The sequence below is a fragment of the Fistularia commersonii genome, chromosome 22 (assembly GCF_037954325.1).
Source record: "Fistularia commersonii isolate RoL2024-O1a breed Wild chromosome 22, RoL_Fcom_v1.0, whole genome shotgun sequence".
In the NCBI taxonomy this organism is placed as follows: domain Eukaryota; kingdom Metazoa; phylum Chordata; class Actinopteri; order Syngnathiformes; family Fistulariidae; genus Fistularia; species Fistularia commersonii.
Window position 1 is genome coordinate 8,095,407 of NC_141305.1, and position 18,177 is coordinate 8,113,583.

The window sequence follows — 18,177 nt, forward strand, 5'->3', positions numbered from 1 at the left end:
AAAATTCTATAATTTTAGCTATTACCATGACTCGACACTACTGATATTAGTAGTAATAGATCATTTGCACCTTGCGCTCTTGTTTTCTTATCTACATCCTCTCTTTACCGGTCGAGACAGAAGGCTGCCCACATTGAGCTGAGATGTGTTACAGCAAAATCCCGGGAATGTTGGGTTTCTGTTGATCTTAAAGGCATAAGCAGGTAGACCTGCTCTGCATTTTCACGAAAAGTGTAACAAGAAAACACTTGATCAGAACAGGACTCACCTATTTGCGCTGGTTCTCCTGGGAAATTGAAAAAATTTACTTCTCAATCGAGTACTTTTGTTAACTGATGATCAGGAAAAAACACGGGAGTAGACGGCATGACCGGGGATCAGCTGCTGATTTTAGAAAAATAACCAACAACGTAGGACATTTTACTTACGATACAAATATTTATTCTATCGGTTCAGGTATATTTACATACATGCTGAACATGGCAATTAGATAATCATTATGGTTTTATAGGTCCAGTCACTTAATCGTTCTGGAGCTCCTTTGACACGTCACGTTCATCTGAGGGAATGGAGTGTTAAGTCAAGATAAAGCAAAGATATCTGGAAAAGAAAAGGCCTTTTTCCCTCCCCAGTCGGTCCTCCAAGCACATTGATACAATAACGGACTTCTGTGACTTCTATAAAGAAGGTGGGGCAGTAGCTGTGCCAGTGCAGTACATCAAAATCCCCAACTTCAAAGTAAAAAAAAACAAAAAAAAAAACAATTGATTTTCTTCGTTGCCGGATGAAGAGCGGCGCTATTGAAACCCTCGGCGTCTCCCCCGACAACGACACAGCACAAAGATTTCTCCTTGATTTATTCAGAAAAACGAAACAAAAAAAAAAACAAACTAGGAGCTACATTTCATTCATTAAAGGTTATAATGCGCAAAAACCAATATCAAACGTCTTAAGCACGGATTTTTCCAAAACCTGAAGATCACCACGTACCGAAAAATTCTCCGGCTCGTTCAAAACATGTAAGTGTAGTTGACGGTCAGGAAACATAGAAAAGTTCGATATTTGACACAGCACTGGGGTATAAAGAGGAAGGCGTTGCACACCCACACCCACCCACACTCACACACACACACACACTCACACACATGCACACTGAGTGAGAGGCAGTTATATACAAATTGTCAAGGTAACCACATACATACATTGGGTTTCCTCTCCTCCAGAATTCTAGATAAAGTATTTTTAGCTCCTTTGAAAGTCTTCAAGTTATACATGACTAACAGAATCATCCTTGGCAAGTCTGCGCAAGAAACTTGCCCGGAGGTGTAAATGCATATATAGACTTTGAGGATTTAATAATATAGCATTAAATTCATGCATAGAGGGACGAGACTCAGAGCACAAAGGCTACATAGCATACTGATCACGGTCACGGTGCTGCTTATCATACATGTGCTCGGAAAATATTAAAATTACACACGTTTTTTTAAAAATACTTCAAATAAAACCCAAATCCGGAGGTGAGAACTCGGCGAGTCGCGTCACGTTACCGACAAACGAGCCGATGGAGACGCCCCGCTCTGCTCAGAGGGATACGGTGTGTTGACTGCTACAGGTTAAAGGTCACCTCACAGCTCAGGTAGATGAAAATAAGGGAAAAAATAAAAATAAAACAGCAACAACAACCGAAAAAACAAAAAGCAGCACATGGCAGGTAGTTTCAGCCCTGTGACGTCCGCGGAGCCTCCCGTGTGTGTCCTCGCTCCATCCCGGTCATTCAAAGGGTCGTGTGTGGCGTTTTGTGTGTTTCAGGGTGCATGCGTGTCAGTCCTGCGCTGCGTGCACACACACACACACACACACACACACACACACAAACACAGACACACACTCAAGTGGTGTGATTTCACTGCGTCAAAACGTTCGAGTCTCTTGAGTTTACTTGTGGAACCTCTGGAGGTAGAGGGTGGAATCGTCAAATAGTGGGTTCTTCACCTCCATCTCACCAGTCTGCAGACAGAACGGGAAAAAAGGAGTCTAAAGTTTTTTCATTATGATTATTTTCCTTTTTTTTTTTTTTTTTTGTGTGGAAAACATGAATCGCCAACACTTCATGAAGTGAATTCCACAAGCTATTGTTTGTACTGCTTTCATTATTTACCAAATTTTTATTTCAAGATAAACATTGCGTCTCAATGTCATTTGCATGTGTCAGAAAAGTTGAAAAATAACATAATTCAATGAGTGAAAAAAAAAAAAAAAAAAAAAAAATGTTTGAATGTATCCGGATCTGCTGCGTTTCAGGTCTGTGACGGCCATATTGGATTTTTCATATGCGATAATGTCGTCTTCACTCACCGGTGCCAATCCGGGACACTCGTACACCGTGAACTCCCCGTCCTCATTTTCCTCATCCGTCGATGCGCCTGAGTCAGGAACTTTTTGCTTCTCCAGTTTCCTGCCGGGGGACACACGGGGTCAGGACCCGTTCGGCGAGGATAAATAACACTAATGTGAAGGGGTGGAGAAAGGGGCAGGAAGGTCAAGGCACAAGATGACTCACTTTTCCAAGGATAGCATTTGCTGCTTCTGATGCTGGTAGTGGAACATCTGTGCACTGTGAACCAGACCCTTGTCCCCGGGCTGGGGGGGGAAACAGAGGGGGGTAAAAGACAGTTAGCTGGGTGTCTCTCCACATCCAGACTGTTGACGTTCCCTTTTTCCAGCATGTGTTCATCTGGCACGTGATATACGCAGTAAAGGACACGACTCCTTCGGGGCCCTGGGGGATCGATAAGAAGTTAGTAAAGATAAAAACTGTGCTTAAGTGCTCAGTAAAAAGAATAGAATATAATGTAATGCATCGATCTCAAAATTGATACGTAATACATGCAAATACAGAGGTATTCAGGCACATTGTGAGAGTCAAATTTTAAAGCAATAACGGATCCGGTTTTAAAAAACCCGTGGACTGTGTCAGGCGTCGGACAAGATTTATGTCTGTCAACACTGGGAGATCCATTTGGATCATTTACTCGGAATGTAGGAGGTAATCCAGTAAGTTGTTAAATCTATAAATATGTGTATTCCTCTCAAATATCTCTTTTCAATATAAAAATGATCAAAATTTGTGGTCCTGGAAAGCGATCAAGGCAACCCTGGGCAGTGACTTTCCATTTCGATTTTTTTTTTTTTAAACACCAAATACGAGGTGATGGTTGTCATAGCGATGCAGTATAAAAACATTGATTTCTGCTTTAATGAGCACACACACATATAGGGATACTTGAATTATTTATTTAACTATACTCTCTCTGTAGATTGTCACCCAATGTCCCAGCTGACGGGTGAAAAGGTGGAGGATTAAACCCAGACGGGTCACATGTCAGTAATCGTGCGACAAATACGACAGTTCCTGCACGACTCGACTTTTTATGCGTTTCCATCACAGTAAATTTTTTTTTCTACCCGGAACCGAACAAGAGTGCTCTTGCCGTCGTGCGACTGCCACATAGTGCCTCATAGTTCCTCCAGATGTGCATACGCATATACAACCATCTGCTACTCCTCAAATACCACACAAATGCTAACAATGCCTGCAGTCTCCTGAACAGAAAACACTGATTTTTTTTTTTTTTTTTTTGGAGAAACCAAACTAATGATCCTTTGTCAGTCCTTCGAGTTTCAACATACCAGTATATTCAATTTTCCTTCAACAGAAGTATGTTGAGAAGAAAGGAATATTGATTGACATGCTAAATACATACTTGTTTGGTCGCTAAAAAAACCATGTAAATGAGAACAGGCTGTTTCATAAAAGATGTTGAAAACATTGCAGTACAAGAAGTACCGGCTAGTGCTTGTTTAAGTTTTTAATACCTTGCACTTCCAAAGCACCTCACACTAAGCACACATCAATGGTGGCAGAGCTGCCTTCCAAGAAAGTAACCTGACCATTGAGAGCAACTGAGGGTTCGGTGTCTTTCCACTTCACCGTGCAAACAGGAGGAGGCGGGAATTAAACCGACAACCTTCCGATTGGAGGGGCGCCCGCTCTACCAGTGCAGGATGTTTTGCTGATGTGTTTTTTGCGGTTTTCCACCACCAGGAGCAGAGCTGTCCTCTCTGCGGACGTGCGGTTGACATACCACAAAGACGAGCCATTGGTGAGGAGTAGAAACTCACTTTTTGTGGAAGTTTTGCCTACCGCGACGAGCCTCTGTCGTGCCTTCTTGACCACCTGGAAGATGCTAGTGGACCACGCTAGCTGTGCACAGCTCCCTGGTTACTTGACGCTCTCTGCAATTTCCCACTTACTCGCCATGTATGTGGATTGGGAGATCTTGTTCCTTGAACTTAGACCAGGCCTTTTGTCCTTGCACCATTCTGTCAAATCATCCACTGCCAGCTTCATTACTCCTCATTAGAAATCCGCCCATTGATTGCGCTGTTTGAGGAATTTTAGGAATAAATCAGGCCTGGTTGGAGCTTTAGCCAGACCGGCGGATCGGGACAGTGTAAGTAGATAGAGCTTCACCTCCAAACTTGAGACACAATATGTCCGCTCTCGTCTTGGACCACCCTTGGGTCCATCAGGAGGAGCTAGAATATTCTCGCTAGGGACAAAGATCCCCTTGTTGACCTACTCGGTCTGCAACCCGGCTCCAGATTAGCGGAGGGTAAATTGGATGGATGGATGTTTCTCATTACCCCACAGCACTGACTGAATTATATATTTTTTTTTACACTAAGAGAATTAGACAGATATTGATTTTTAAAAAGGGGTCCCTTAATATTCCAATCATCCTTGTTTTTCCATCTCGCTTTTTTGTCTGGAGTTCGGAGTGACCTGTTTTTTTTTTTTTCTACTTCACTTAGGTGACCCCATTTATATTGTTGCTTGAATTGCAGCGAATTTTCTTACTCACCACATTGTCGAAGGTTTGGGCTTTCATCAGGCCGTATGCAGGGTAATCTACCTTCTGAGTTAGACGCACGCTCTTCTGCAGCCTGTGTGGAAAAGCACGACGACGTTATTTTCTTTCTGCTCGGGGAAAAAGAACGACTGATTCGATTGTTTCGCAGATGATGAACTGGTTATATTGGATTTAGAAAGAACAATCACTCTTCATTTTTTGAACTTTATCAAATACCTAATGGAACTGATGAATAAATAACGAACATATTTTTGGAAGCTTTTGAACTGATATAAAAAGGAACGAGAGGAAAAAAAGGGTATTGTTCTCACTTGTATAACCTTTTAGAATCTATAAAAAGCAGCCATTCGTCATTTAACCGGCCAAAAAAATAAATAATAGGGAATTTGTGTATCACTTGACATAATGAAGCTCTAGAGCAGAACGGTTAGTAAACAGTAGCTGTTGCTGAGAACTTTCATAGATTAATAAATACATCTTTCAATGAGGACACTCGCATATAATTTGCAATGTACATATTCTTAAAATTTGTAGAATGTGTGCATCAATAAAATAAAATAAAATAAAATAAAATAAAATAAAATAAAATAAAATAAAATAAAATAAAATAAAATAAAATAAGGCTTCAGGGAGTGTAAGCCAACATGCAAAAGGAGCAGCAACATTCAATAAAATCATGAGGAAGTTTCAAAATCTTAGCGGCAGTGGCTTCATGTCAGGCTTCGGGAATTTTTTAACAAACTGCGTTCTTCCCCATCATTTCTGGAAAGTTCATCACTTAAATTATAAAGCGAAATACTTTTGCCTCAACTACTTTTGATATAAACTAGGCAATTCATGAAAGGAAGGCCCTGTGATGAGCCTGCATGAGAAAAAGACTGGAAATTCCTCCCTGATTCAACCTCCCACAGGACATCATGGCTTTTGGTTATTCAACCATCAAAGTCTTTGGACTATTTCTACTCATTTGTCGCATTACATAATACAGAAGAGTTTATAGAGAGGTCTTACCTCACCCAGCAGGCCCCGGTTATGATCAGTGCCAGTGAACCCGCCACGATGAACACGCTGCTCATTACTGAGAAGAAATACATGCACAGGGTCAGAAGCACGGAGTCCCGAGCGGATCGGACAGGGTCGTACGAAGACATCGTCGGAGCTCGGCGTGAGGAACGGCTGTCGGTGGCTCAGGAGCCTTTGGGAGCGTAAAGCACTAGTACGCTGATGTTGCCAGCAAAGAGGCGTGGCAGAACAAACTGACGGCAATAGAGCTCTGTTCTACAAGCAGCCATACTAAATTTGTGGTCTGTCCCAAGACATGTGGACGCGCGGTCTTGACTTCTTGTGAGGACAAAGACGGCAATTTTAAACTCATCAGGAGCAGAGTGCAGCAGCTCGCTTATTAACACTTATCGAACTAAACGGACTAAAAATTTACAGAACGAAAGGGACCCTTCTTTTGTTACGATCAAGGAATCGCATTATTCCTTTTTTTTTTTTTTTCTGTGAATGGAACCCAGACCGACGGAGGTCTCCGGTGAGATGACGATTCATGTGGATCTCACCATTCGATTGTGTGTAGCACGTTACATCCGAGACGCAATGGGAAAAGGGTTGAAGTGCAGGATACAAGTCTAGATTCTAGTTTTTATTCTAAGGGTCTCCAGACAAAAGGCCTTGACAACTTGGCGTTACACATTCGCCGCACAAATTATAACCCACGTTCTTGTCATTATATAATAAACATAATACCAATGCTGCAAGTCGCTCTAAAATATTTTTTTTTTTTAGCTTACAAATGTGTGATATAAGTAAATCATATATTTTTAAATTCATTTTTACTTGTTGAGGTCATTACCATATGCAAGATCTTTTAAAGGAATAAACAGGTATGGGTCAATATGAGAAATGCATTTTAAGTTTTTTCATACTCATGAAAACCGATGAAAATACAATCATGGACAGCAATTGCAATTAATAAAATTGCCAAAAAAAAATGAATCCTGCATCGCATTCAAGCACCTAAAACGCAAAGAAAAAAACCCAAAACAATCTATCACGGAGGTGCAGTGTGAGCTGGACGGAGGCCCAAGGCGGGACCTTGGCTGACCTTGGGCGTGTGGAACAACTTTAGCATTTCACACTTTTTATTCTCTCTGCAGACTCGGGGTTGGATCGTCTCCACGCGGTACGGTAAAAGGTAAAGCCAAACTTACTGATGAAGATCTGATCGTTGGGAGGGTCTGGGAGGATGACGGGTCCGCTGAGCAGAGCAGGGGTGCTGTTTGCAGAGGCGTTGGGCGGAGCGAGGCTGGTCGGCAAGAGGCTCTGGGTGGTGGGTGGCACTGCGGTTGTAGCTCCGAGGGTGTAACCGGACCCGCCGCGCTGCTCGGATTTGGGTGCTGATTCATCCTGAGAAAGTGGGGCTGAAAAGAAGGAGGAGGGGTCAGCTTCGTCAGCAGGAAGTCGGGGCGCGGCCAGGAAACCCACGCGGGGAAGCTGCGGGTCTCAGCAGTACCTGGCAGCCTGGTCCTCTGCTCACTGATGACTGCGGAGAGGAAGTCGATCTGTTCATCCAGCTCAAGGTAGTTGCTTGTCTTACCTGGAACAGCGAAGAATAGGTCAGGTTGTCTCCTAAGAGGAAGCCGTTCCCTTTTCCGACCCACAAAATGATTGGTCCAAAGTCGAGTGGCCACCAGCCAACCTGGGGCTCGATAGCCCTTTTTTTTTTTTTTTTTTTTTTGCAGCACCTGTAACCTTTTTAGGAACCTGGTGCATTTCTTGGTACCCTATTAAACATGGACCTCAGTTCCTTGTAGTTACGAGGCAGGGTCTTTTCTTACGGTTCAAAAGGAATTCATATGACGCTTGGTGATCGGTTACCGCTTCAGAACTAGTGCAATCACAGGTTGACTAGTTTCCTGTGACAAAATGGACAGAATCAGCAAGAAATGGACCAATAAAGTTCTTAGAACAATGTGTGGACCTTGGCTGTTCTCCCCAGCCCTCCCAGTTAACTTTCAGCCCATAAACCAGAAAACTGTACGCAAACTGTCCATGGATTTTGATGAAAAGGTGGGTTGTTGGATGCTTGTTACAAAGATCGACCAATAGCAGCCGAGAAACAGAGCCATATGCTGCCGCCTGGTTGTTACATCCATTTCCTAGAAATCTGTGCCGCCTTCAAACACACCAAAACATTTAAGGTTTTGTCAAAATTATTGTAAAAAAATTGTGTGCCATTTTCTTTAAAAATACCAGATTGTCGGTCAATTCATGCACAACTGGATGTGATTCCTTCCTGTTTTTTGATATTTTCTGTCAGGTTTCAAGTGTCTCTGCCTTTTGTAGAAGAAGCCAATCGCCAGCTTGATATTGTGATCAAATTTAGTATTTTAGACTTGAAAAAAATTTATGCAAACTTCAGGACATTTTTTTGAAATTTTGATGAAATTCAATTCCTATTTATGATGTAATTATGATAATGACTTTCAAAATGCATCCAATGAGTCATTTTTCAATATGTCCCAATTCGTGATCCACTGAGTAGATATATATTGGACATTTAGGCAGTATCTAAATGCTGCAGTGCATTTGACTGTCTTGACCAACTGATGTCTCTTTTCATTTTTTGTTAAGAATATATGTTAAAGATTTGACAAAATTTCTCAAATGAAATGTCCTCGTACTGATGTCCTGACTAATGTTCAACTTAATATCAATGCCTACATTTTGTCCTGCAGGGAGAAGAGTAGATTGTAGACCATTTTTCACATAAAAAAAAGATCTCCGGTGGCGGCAAATAACTGCCAAAGTGAATATTTAAAATGTTGACTTTTAGATGACCAGCATGCTTATAATACATGCAAGGATGAGTAATAACCCCCGGAGACATTGATGGTTCTCGTCCAAGAAAAGCTGGTGGGTGGAGAACGCACGAGTGTAAAGTCACCGTCCATGAGCGAATAAAAGGCCACCTGCCATTAAAAGAGGGCGTGGAGTGCGAGGAGTATCTTCTTTTGACCACGCAGCGGCCGCGGGAGTCCTCCACCAGGGGGTGCAGGCAGGGGCCGCAGTGGGAGCCGCCTGGCTGGCAGAAGTGGCGTCCTGCTCGGGCGCAGTCCAAACTCCGGGGGCACAAATGGGATCCTGTGAAGAGGACATATTTGAAATAATGCCAGTAGAAATAAAACTACATATTCTATCAGATAATGTCTGCTCCTGACTGCAATAACGGCCCATTTATTTACTTTATTTTACATTCACAACCTGGGGAGAATGACAGCAAAAAGACTGATCAGATATGAGCGGTTGGTTTGTTTGCTTTAAACCGATAGTGTTCAAAACATGGGAAAGTAAGAACAAAAAAACTACTTGGCCAACCATTGTTGCCGTTATAGCTGCCACGGTGTCTGTATATTTCAAAACATTGCCTATATTTATCCATCTTTTTTTTTTTTTTTTTTCAGAAAGCCTTGGTTAAAAAAAAAAAGAAAAACATGTTTCCTCACCTTTTTGCTTAAATTGCAAGCAACTCTGAATTAAGATCTTTAACCCCCTCCCTCATTGCGCCACCCTTCCCATTACAACCAGCAATGGATCTCAATACTTCTGATAGAATGCCCTTGACGAAAAATTAATGAGGTTAGTGAGGTTTGCCTCATTACCGTGGGCGTCCTTACTTACTAGCTCTCTCATTTAACAAGTTCCCAGGAGGCATGGCTTGAGCTTCTCCCACCAGGCATCCGACATTGTCATCTCTCTTATGACTATTGTGGCTATTATTATATCATTTCAGCTATTACCTTTTAACTGTCAGCACTACTGGTATTAATAGTAATCGATCATTTGTGCCTGTCTCACCCAACCCTCATACTCCCCCTCTGTCTCTATCACACTCTTTCTTCCTCGCTTTCTCAGCGCCACCCAGGGCCACTTTCTCAGGCCGGCCACATTGAGATTGATTCTGTCCAAGCTTTTGTGCTGCTTAAATAAAATCTGACTACTTATTTTGCTCCTATTCTACCCTCCCCTTCCAAGAGCCTTGGCTGATTCTGTCTTTACCGTCACACATCCATTGTTTCCACCCCCCGATGCCATTCCTCTTTCCCGATGAGTGACAACGTAGAAATTAACTGGTTTGCCAAACACTTGCAATATCAAAGCATTCAATCAGTTCGATAGGCATTCTGACATCAGAAGCAATAGTCAACAATATTTTGCCAGTTGGAAGCCAGCTGCATTTAGTGCCAACTAAAAGACAGTCACATTTTAATTTGCAAGCTAATATGTGCTCAGCAAAATAACCAATTATGGTAATGAAGATGTATGCAAACAAATGATTTGCAAAAGTGGTCAATCATCATCGGAAATTCCAGGTAATGTGGATGTGCCAACGTGCAACTTGACAACATGTATCATCACACTTTTCAGCCCTTCAATGATTTGTTATACAGGAGGTCCTCAACCTACGATGTCCTCGACTTGTGGCTTTTCGACTTTATGGCAGTGCTACTTTATATATGAAAAATAAATTTCAACTTGAAGCAGTGTGACGTAAAATTCGAACATCCTCTGCAAACGTGTTTGATGGCACGGCGAGAGAACATGCCGTTACGTGGTGTTTTATTTATACCTGCTCTGTCACTCTTTTTGAAACTTTTTATCCTTAAATATGGCTCCCAAACAGGGAGGCAGACTCTTACATTACAAGTAAAATCGGATGTTATTAAAAGGGCCAGAAAGGAGAAGTGCCAACAATAGTTCACAACATTGAACATGAGAAAGGTTCGACGCCCGTGAAAAAAACCTACGGGGCTCATGATTGCGAAGGAAAAGCTTTGAGTTCTTTGGCTGGAAGACAAGAATCAATGTACAGGCGATGTTTTTTTACTGTTTCATTTTTTGTCATTTTTCTGGACTATAATTATGTTAATTTCATTTTCGTATGGCGTAGTAATGTTTCGTGATATATACATAGGACTTTAAAGCATTTTAGGTTGGGTTAGTAAGTTAGGCTGTGGCAGTTCTGTTCCTGTACATGGTAAAGATGAATAATGAAAATGATGGCCTATTCTATTCTATGTTGTCTATTTTAAATTGGGTGTCATGGTGGGATGATTGGTAGAACTAACATTACACCTGGCTATCAAAGACTCTAAAATGGAGGTGACTGCTTGCAAAAGTGATCTGAGTCACAATCACATTTAAATATTATTTCAAAGTGCGATACACATTGGCTGTAAGAAAGAATTGCTTTATGATTGAAAGCAACTTTTCATCCATTAAAACTGCTGAACAAGGACATTGCGTTAGTTAAAAATGTTTTCCTCTTAAAACATAGCTACTGTTAAAATATGTTTTTAATTATTGAACAGAAGAGTTTTTATAAAAAAATCATTAATACCCTTCAAGCCTTGTCACTAGCAAGCTTGGTGATGGCCCTGAACACAGTTTGTCCTCGTGTGACAGCGTTTGCGTGGCCGAGAGAAGGTTGAGGCGAGGAATTATTAGACACGGCCCTGAACGTTAACCCCTTTAGCTCCCCTCAAAGTGTCGCTCTCATCCTTGCAACAGAAACCCTAGGCAGCGGTTGCTATGACAACTGCCTTGGCAACAGAGGTATGACATCAACAGAGGGTTGAGTCACCGCGTAAAAACATTAGTCAAGTGCAACGGGTTTGTCTTAGGCTGTGGCACCCAGATGAGGATCGCACGGAGGAATTACGACAACCAGCATATATTATCAGATATTAGCAGACAACACTAACCAGCAAGGGGGAGGATCAGATAGGGATTCATTCTGAATAAATCTGGAACATGCCGCTCTGTTATGTCCACTTGTTTTATCACCCATTGAAAAGTCTGCAGCAACAGGGATACAAGGTAAATCAAACAAGGTGCATTTCTGCAACACTATATCACTCTTAACTTTGCAAAACACAATGTAGGCAATGTGTTTATGTAACGCTGCCTGCTCGCGCCACGGCCAAAACAGCCCACCTCATTAACACGCATAAGCGTACACACAAGGCTGCAAGAGAAGGGGCTTCTGTGCACAACAGTTTCGCCGCTGTTTTGGTCATCAGTGTGAAGCACTTCAGTGCCGGTACTTCTATTTACCCACTTCATTCCCAGAGTAATGTTTCCGTCCCAAAAAAGAAAATTATATTTATGTAAGTACAGGTGTGAAAACTGGCAAGAAATGAAGATCTGAAATGAATTGAATTGGAAACAAAGCTGGGGCTAAGCTAAAACTAAAGCATATGTTGCTGGAGTGAATGCCAAACTGAGAGTTTCTGGATATATGGAAGTGAACCCGAAGGTATTTCATAACAGAGTGAGACGCGTCACGTGAGATCGAAGAAAAAAAACTTCCATCCCAGGAGAACACAATCAAGCAAAATTAGTGGATTTCTGTCATGACAGAAAACGATCGGTCTCAGACCGATGGAGGCTCTCGTAAGTCTCTCGAGACTGTGGAAGAACCTCTTGGCAGAATCTCGACCTCATCTGCCATCTTGTTTACCATGACACCTGACAGTGATTGGGTTATTTTTAGATTGAAAGTTAACCTTTTTTTCCTGTAAGTCTGAAGTGCAGGAAAAACACTGGGGAACATATAATCTACTGCAGAGAATCAAAGAATAAAAAACTGCATTTCTTGCGGGATGCCCTGATGTGCTAATGTCAGAGCCTACTATGGCTTAAAATGATTCCTCAATTAAATGGAGTGATTCGATTACTACAGTTAGTCAATGTAAACCTTGAGTAATTGTCAAATCATCAAATACGATATTGATGTACCACCTGTATGGCTATTTCTGTTACACAACATTACATTACATTACATTACATTGCATTTGGCAGATGCTTTTATCCAAAGCGACTTACAATAGAGGACATAGGGACTGCAAATACACTTGCAAATACACGATGCACAGGAAATGTACAGAACAGAACAATGTACAGAACAACACCGCTAATGCGACTGAAAGACGGTTGAAAGAGACGGAAACAGTGAGAATCAAAGGGAAGATTCGCAATGACAAAAATCATCAAAAATATGGGATCAGAAAAAGTGACAAAACTAAAGCTAATGTTTGATTGATTCAGTTCTAGTACCCGCTAAAAGTAGGTATTGTGGAGCGCATACTTAAAGGAACTGTTAGCCAAGTAAGAATTTCTGGACCAAATGGAGACTTGCATTGTCCAAAATGGCCGCAGTTATCTTTAGGGTGGGACACATATGTGTGTATATAGCCATTTAACAACAGAATTGTCTTATGACAGAGTAATTCTGGACGGCCCTCCTAAAAATGATTAACAAATGTCCAAAACTCCCCCATGATCGAACCCTTGTCGACAGCAGCAAGGTACCTTGGACAGATCCCTGCTCGATGTGGATGGCTTTGGGAAGGACAGGCACACATGCAGAAGGATCTATTACTATTACGACCAAGAACAATTGCTGAAATTAAATGATAACTTTAATAGTCATAATAGTAATGGCGGATGCCCGGTCAGACCGCTAGAGAAGATTATGACACGTCCCATAGGAACCTGAGAAATGAGAGAGCTCAAGCACTCGGATAAAGCTATGGAGTTACTATAAAATAATAATAATTATAATAATATCAACAATGATAACTTTTTCTTTTCCAAAAAGCCATCCGGTAACTACTCACTGTGGAATTGACAATCTAATAGCGCGCTCTTTTTTTGACATTGCTAGCTTGACTGTGCAGTAGCAGTAGCATTAGCCACAGGAAACAGAAATATAGGAGACGCCAGGCGATTATGTCGAATTGACAATAGTTTTAGTGTATTTTTTTTACATGCTGAAATTGGAACGCACCAGCCCCAATATGTAAGTATAAAACTGTGTAGAAATAAAATACCAAAAGTGTATTGATATACTGTGTCGCATTAAAGTCCGGCACATCAGGCAATCACCAGATCCGGTCATGTAGGGTGCTTTAGGACAAAATCAGATATGCTTTTTAATTTCAGATAATATCATGTGAATTTTAGGTAAATATGGTACAGAAATATGTAACTGAGTTTGCTCAGTAACTGGGCAAAAATTTGTTAAAAAGTCTGTTTCTATTTTTTGATATTCAAAATTATAACATGACACATTCCATAACACCAGCAGAGCCGCTTGGGAATGTGAAATCCGTCCAGCCAGTCTCAGAGATATGAGCATGCTCCGTGACAGGACGACGGTACGTCTGAAGGCAAAAATCAGGAGGCCAAGTGAGAACCCTCAAAATAAACCGTGATGTCAGAAGGCCGTTCTGACAGCCGGAACGTGTATGTGATACCCAACAGGCCGCTCTGCCTCCATTACTATAGCCTACCTGATGAGCGCCCGGGCAACGTCCTGTTCTATCGGCTTAACAAGAACTGAAAGCTGCAGTGCCCACCGGCGTTAATTCGGGTTCTGCTGTACTTCACGGTATAACAAACCATCTTAGCGCTTACGCAGCGGCGTGACACAGAATCGAGCTCTACTGTCAACATGACCGAAGTTAAATGGACGTGAGGCAGCTGGAGGCCTCAAACTAGTGGGCCAGGGTTGAAAATGTCCCACACCATCACAATTGACAAATTGATGCTCCACGCACACTCGTGTTAATGGGGATGACCCCGTAAATCAAGGGGAGCCAATGAGACGGGTTCAGCTTGCGAGCAACGTGATGGCCACCCCTGCACTAGACTATCCCAAAAGAGTATGTGTGAACATTAACTGCCTGGATGAACCTGGAATTCACAGGATGCGGCAATTTCATCAATACAGGCGCAAACATTTCTTTTGTCTTTGTTTTTGTAGAACAAAAACAAGAACAGGACAATACACATTGGTCGAAGGCCGATGCAATCACACAGCCAAAGTGAGAGATGACCCCCGAATCACGGCTGTCACTTATTATCCAAAAACACTTCCTGCACTAATCTTGTTTTGGCATTACATTTTCATAACACCAGCACTTTGGGTGGGTGAGAACATAGACCTTCTGACTCCAGGTCTGCACAATGTAAAATGTCAAAATGGGGGCATAAAGGAAGGTCTTACAAGGCACCCACCTCACAACTGTGTTAGCACTGCTATGCAGGACAGCTTTGGACACAGAGTAGCAAGGCCACATTGTCGCCTACTGGACTGGCAATTATAACATTGTTTTTTTTTTGTTTTTTTTTTAATCACAACTGGTGAGTAAAGAGGGATTAGATAAACCTTTGATACATGTGCTTACAGGGTAGAGTTAATTCTATGAATGAAAAATGCATTAAAAAGATGCATAGAGTTTTTCTTTTGCTAACGCTCCATGTCTGGATGAACAAAGCAAATTGTTACTCTGCAGATTGATGGCAGAGTTACAGTCTACATGTGCCTCACCAGCTGATGCCATATTCTAAATTAATTTCTAATTAGTTTCCACATCTCCCCAACCCTCTGTGATAAAGCCTGATTATATATGACAATTAATTCAGCGTCGTCAGGCTGCTGTTGTATAATCCTGCCATAGCAACAGGATCTGTTCGGTTTCCTTTTGCCTCTCAATTGAGGGGCTTTTTCACTTCAAGAGTCTGGGAAGTGTTCGGTATACGAGTACGGAGGACGAGGGCAGGCACTGATCTCGGCTGACTGGAGTTCATTAGGCTACTGTGAGTCCAGATGGGGTAACAGGGAAGAGGGTGTTGATCTGTCTCTCTGACAAAGATGGCCTTTTTGCCTCCTCTCTCAAACCATCTGTTTGACAATGCTGCCCTCAAAGGGGTGACCCTTGTCTCCTGTTTTGGTCTGTCTGTTTGTGCAGAAGTTGTTTTGGTCCTTGGCCATGGCAGTCTTTGCACTTTGCAGCAGATATTCATTTTACAGCTTGTCATTATGCATTTCATCCTTGGGTTGCAGTCATTTCTGTCTCTTTATACTGTCCCTGCATTTATTCTTGCCTTTGCTGTTGCTTTTGGGTTTTGACGCATGATTTTAAGGCCTCCCCAATGTGCTTTGCCGTTGTTGTCCTTCTCTCAAGAGGCGGGAATGTTCTTTGTTTGATGGCCGATGAGAGTTCTGTTTGATTCAAATGAATCCAACAGGGTACAAAATGGCGTATGCTACGAGGTTGATCTTGCTGGGCAGGATGTTTTCCCTTAGCAGTAGCCATTAGGTATCTCCAACGAAAAGAGGCCAATGTTGCTGCAATGTATAGATGTTCCAAGTGACTTGAGTCTTAGAAGGGCTCCGTCCTTCTGTATCTCTGGCAGACCATAGATAAATGGCATGTTTTCTCCTGCGTGTTGATGATTATAGAGTAGTTTGTCTAGTGTCCGTTTTCTAGTTTTGGTCAGAACCTGGCAACTTTCCATGTCCATTTTTGAGCGGTAATCCTCACCGTCCAGAACTACCGCGTGTCAACCTTTGTCAGCTTGTCTCGAAGTGATGGCAGTGCCTTTTTCTCTTCAACGGTGAGATTAAGCTTCCCAACCAGAATGTTGATTAGATCAACAAATTAGAGATTACCCCCCCGCAGTCAGTCTGAACAAGCTCAAATGCTACAAGATGTTACATCAAGTACCACAACCTACACCTGCACTGACAAGACCAGCATCTAATCACATCCGTCTTCCGCCTATCTGGGGTCGGGTTATGGAAGCATCGGCCGAAGCAGGCAGACCGAGACTTGCTAATCCAGAGGCGTTCCCAGGCCATCTTACAGACACAGTTCCTCCGGGCTGTTCTTGGTCTTCTCCAAAAGAGGCATCCTGACCAGTGGACCGAGCCACCTCATCTGGCTCCTTGCGAAAGTGCCTAAACACTGACAACATAGAGGCGGTTGCATCCCAAACTCCATTCTAAAGGATGAGGATTGAACTGGAACAGCAACTAGTAATCAACCAAGCTGGTTGAGTAAGAATAAAAGCTAAAAATGACATTCTCAATTGTCACATTTGAGCTTTCTAGCAAAGAGGGTGAAGGCGCTGAAAACGAGATGGGGATCGATGCAGAAATCCAAAGGTAGCATTCGGGATAAGGACACCTCCATCTTCAGTGTCCAAAACAAGGGGGGCGTCAAAGGAGGCATCCCGACCAGATGCCTTAACCACCTAAACCGTCAAAACACTAGCAGCATACGTACAGTTGCAACCCAAACTCGATTCTAAATCGAATAGGAACAGCAATCGATAATCGACCGATGCTCAACAATGTCATTCTCGATTGTCCGCAACCATCATCGCCCAAAATCCAAGTTTCTACCAAGAAGGGTGAAGACACTTTGGAGTGATAAAGAGATCCACGGTAGCGTTAGGGATCAGGAGCTGTTCTAGCAGGTCTTGATATGCAATGTCCAAAACAAAGACACAAAATGCTTAGAAAAGTCCAAACCGGCTGTTTGGATGTCATCACTTCATCCCAGCGCGCAAAGAGGCCTGCAAACGCAACAACTTATTTGTTTGTTTTAACGTTTGCTCTCCTCAGCATCACCGACTGGGAAACCCGGCCCGGAAAGGCAGGTGGCTTCCGGAGAACAATGGAGATGCGAATCCTCTGGAGGATCTGGCTTCATCCGCCGGAGTCTTACCTGTCAAGCAGGAGCTCAGAGACAGCAGAGCCGCGAGCACCGCAGCCTGACCGAGCGGCGGGGCCCGCATCCTGGCCTCGGCGGCGGCGGCGGCGGCGACGGCGGCTGGCAGCGGACACGGTATCCAACCGGGGGAGGCGGCGGTTCATTCCGCCATACCGTCACGGCGCCGGGGATGGGGATGTTGTGAGGTGAGAGGTGGGAGGGGGGGGTGTCGGTAGGTGGAAGTCGTGCGGCGGTCGACGGGCACTCGGTCGGTTCCGGCGGTTCGGTCGTTGCGCACCTGCGACCGCGATATCCCCACGCCACGGACAACCGCTGACCGTTGGAGGCGGGGATGCTGGTGGTGGAAACGTGACACGGTGACGTCATCGCGCGGCGTTGCCTCCATGATGCCTTCAAGAACCGAGATGATAATCGGACAGTTTCGTTTTTTTTTTTCGTGCGCGTCGATCAGCGGACAGAGATGCGTTTAGGTGATTTTCTTTCACCGTTCCTTTTTTCGACAATTTTTGTTCATATTTAATAGAAAAACACGAAAATAATTTGAGTAAAGAAAAAAAAATCCGCGTTGAAGTTTCAGGAAGTGACGAGAAATATTTTTAGAAATAGCAATGCAAGAAAAATAATTTGTATTACAGCATATCAATGTG

The 18,177-nt window shown here is 42.9% G+C and overlaps 1 protein-coding gene across 1 annotated transcript; it reads right to left on the reverse strand.

Annotated features, from left to right (window-relative positions):
• Positions 1–414: 414 nt before the first annotated feature.
• npdc1b (neural proliferation, differentiation and control, 1b) lies at positions 415–17,841 on the reverse strand. Its single transcript, XM_086169585.1, has 9 exons — positions 17,525–17,841; positions 8,919–9,086; positions 7,456–7,539; positions 7,154–7,363; positions 5,949–6,015; positions 4,929–5,010; positions 2,564–2,643; positions 2,359–2,458; positions 415–2,010 (listed from the first exon to the last, which is right to left on the reverse strand). Exons 1-9 carry the CDS (start codon positions 17,592–17,594, stop codon positions 1,939–1,941), a joined length of 933 nt encoding a protein of 310 aa, XP_086025711.1. The 5' UTR covers positions 17,595–17,841; the 3' UTR covers positions 415–1,938.
• Positions 17,842–18,177: the final 336 nt, after the last annotated feature.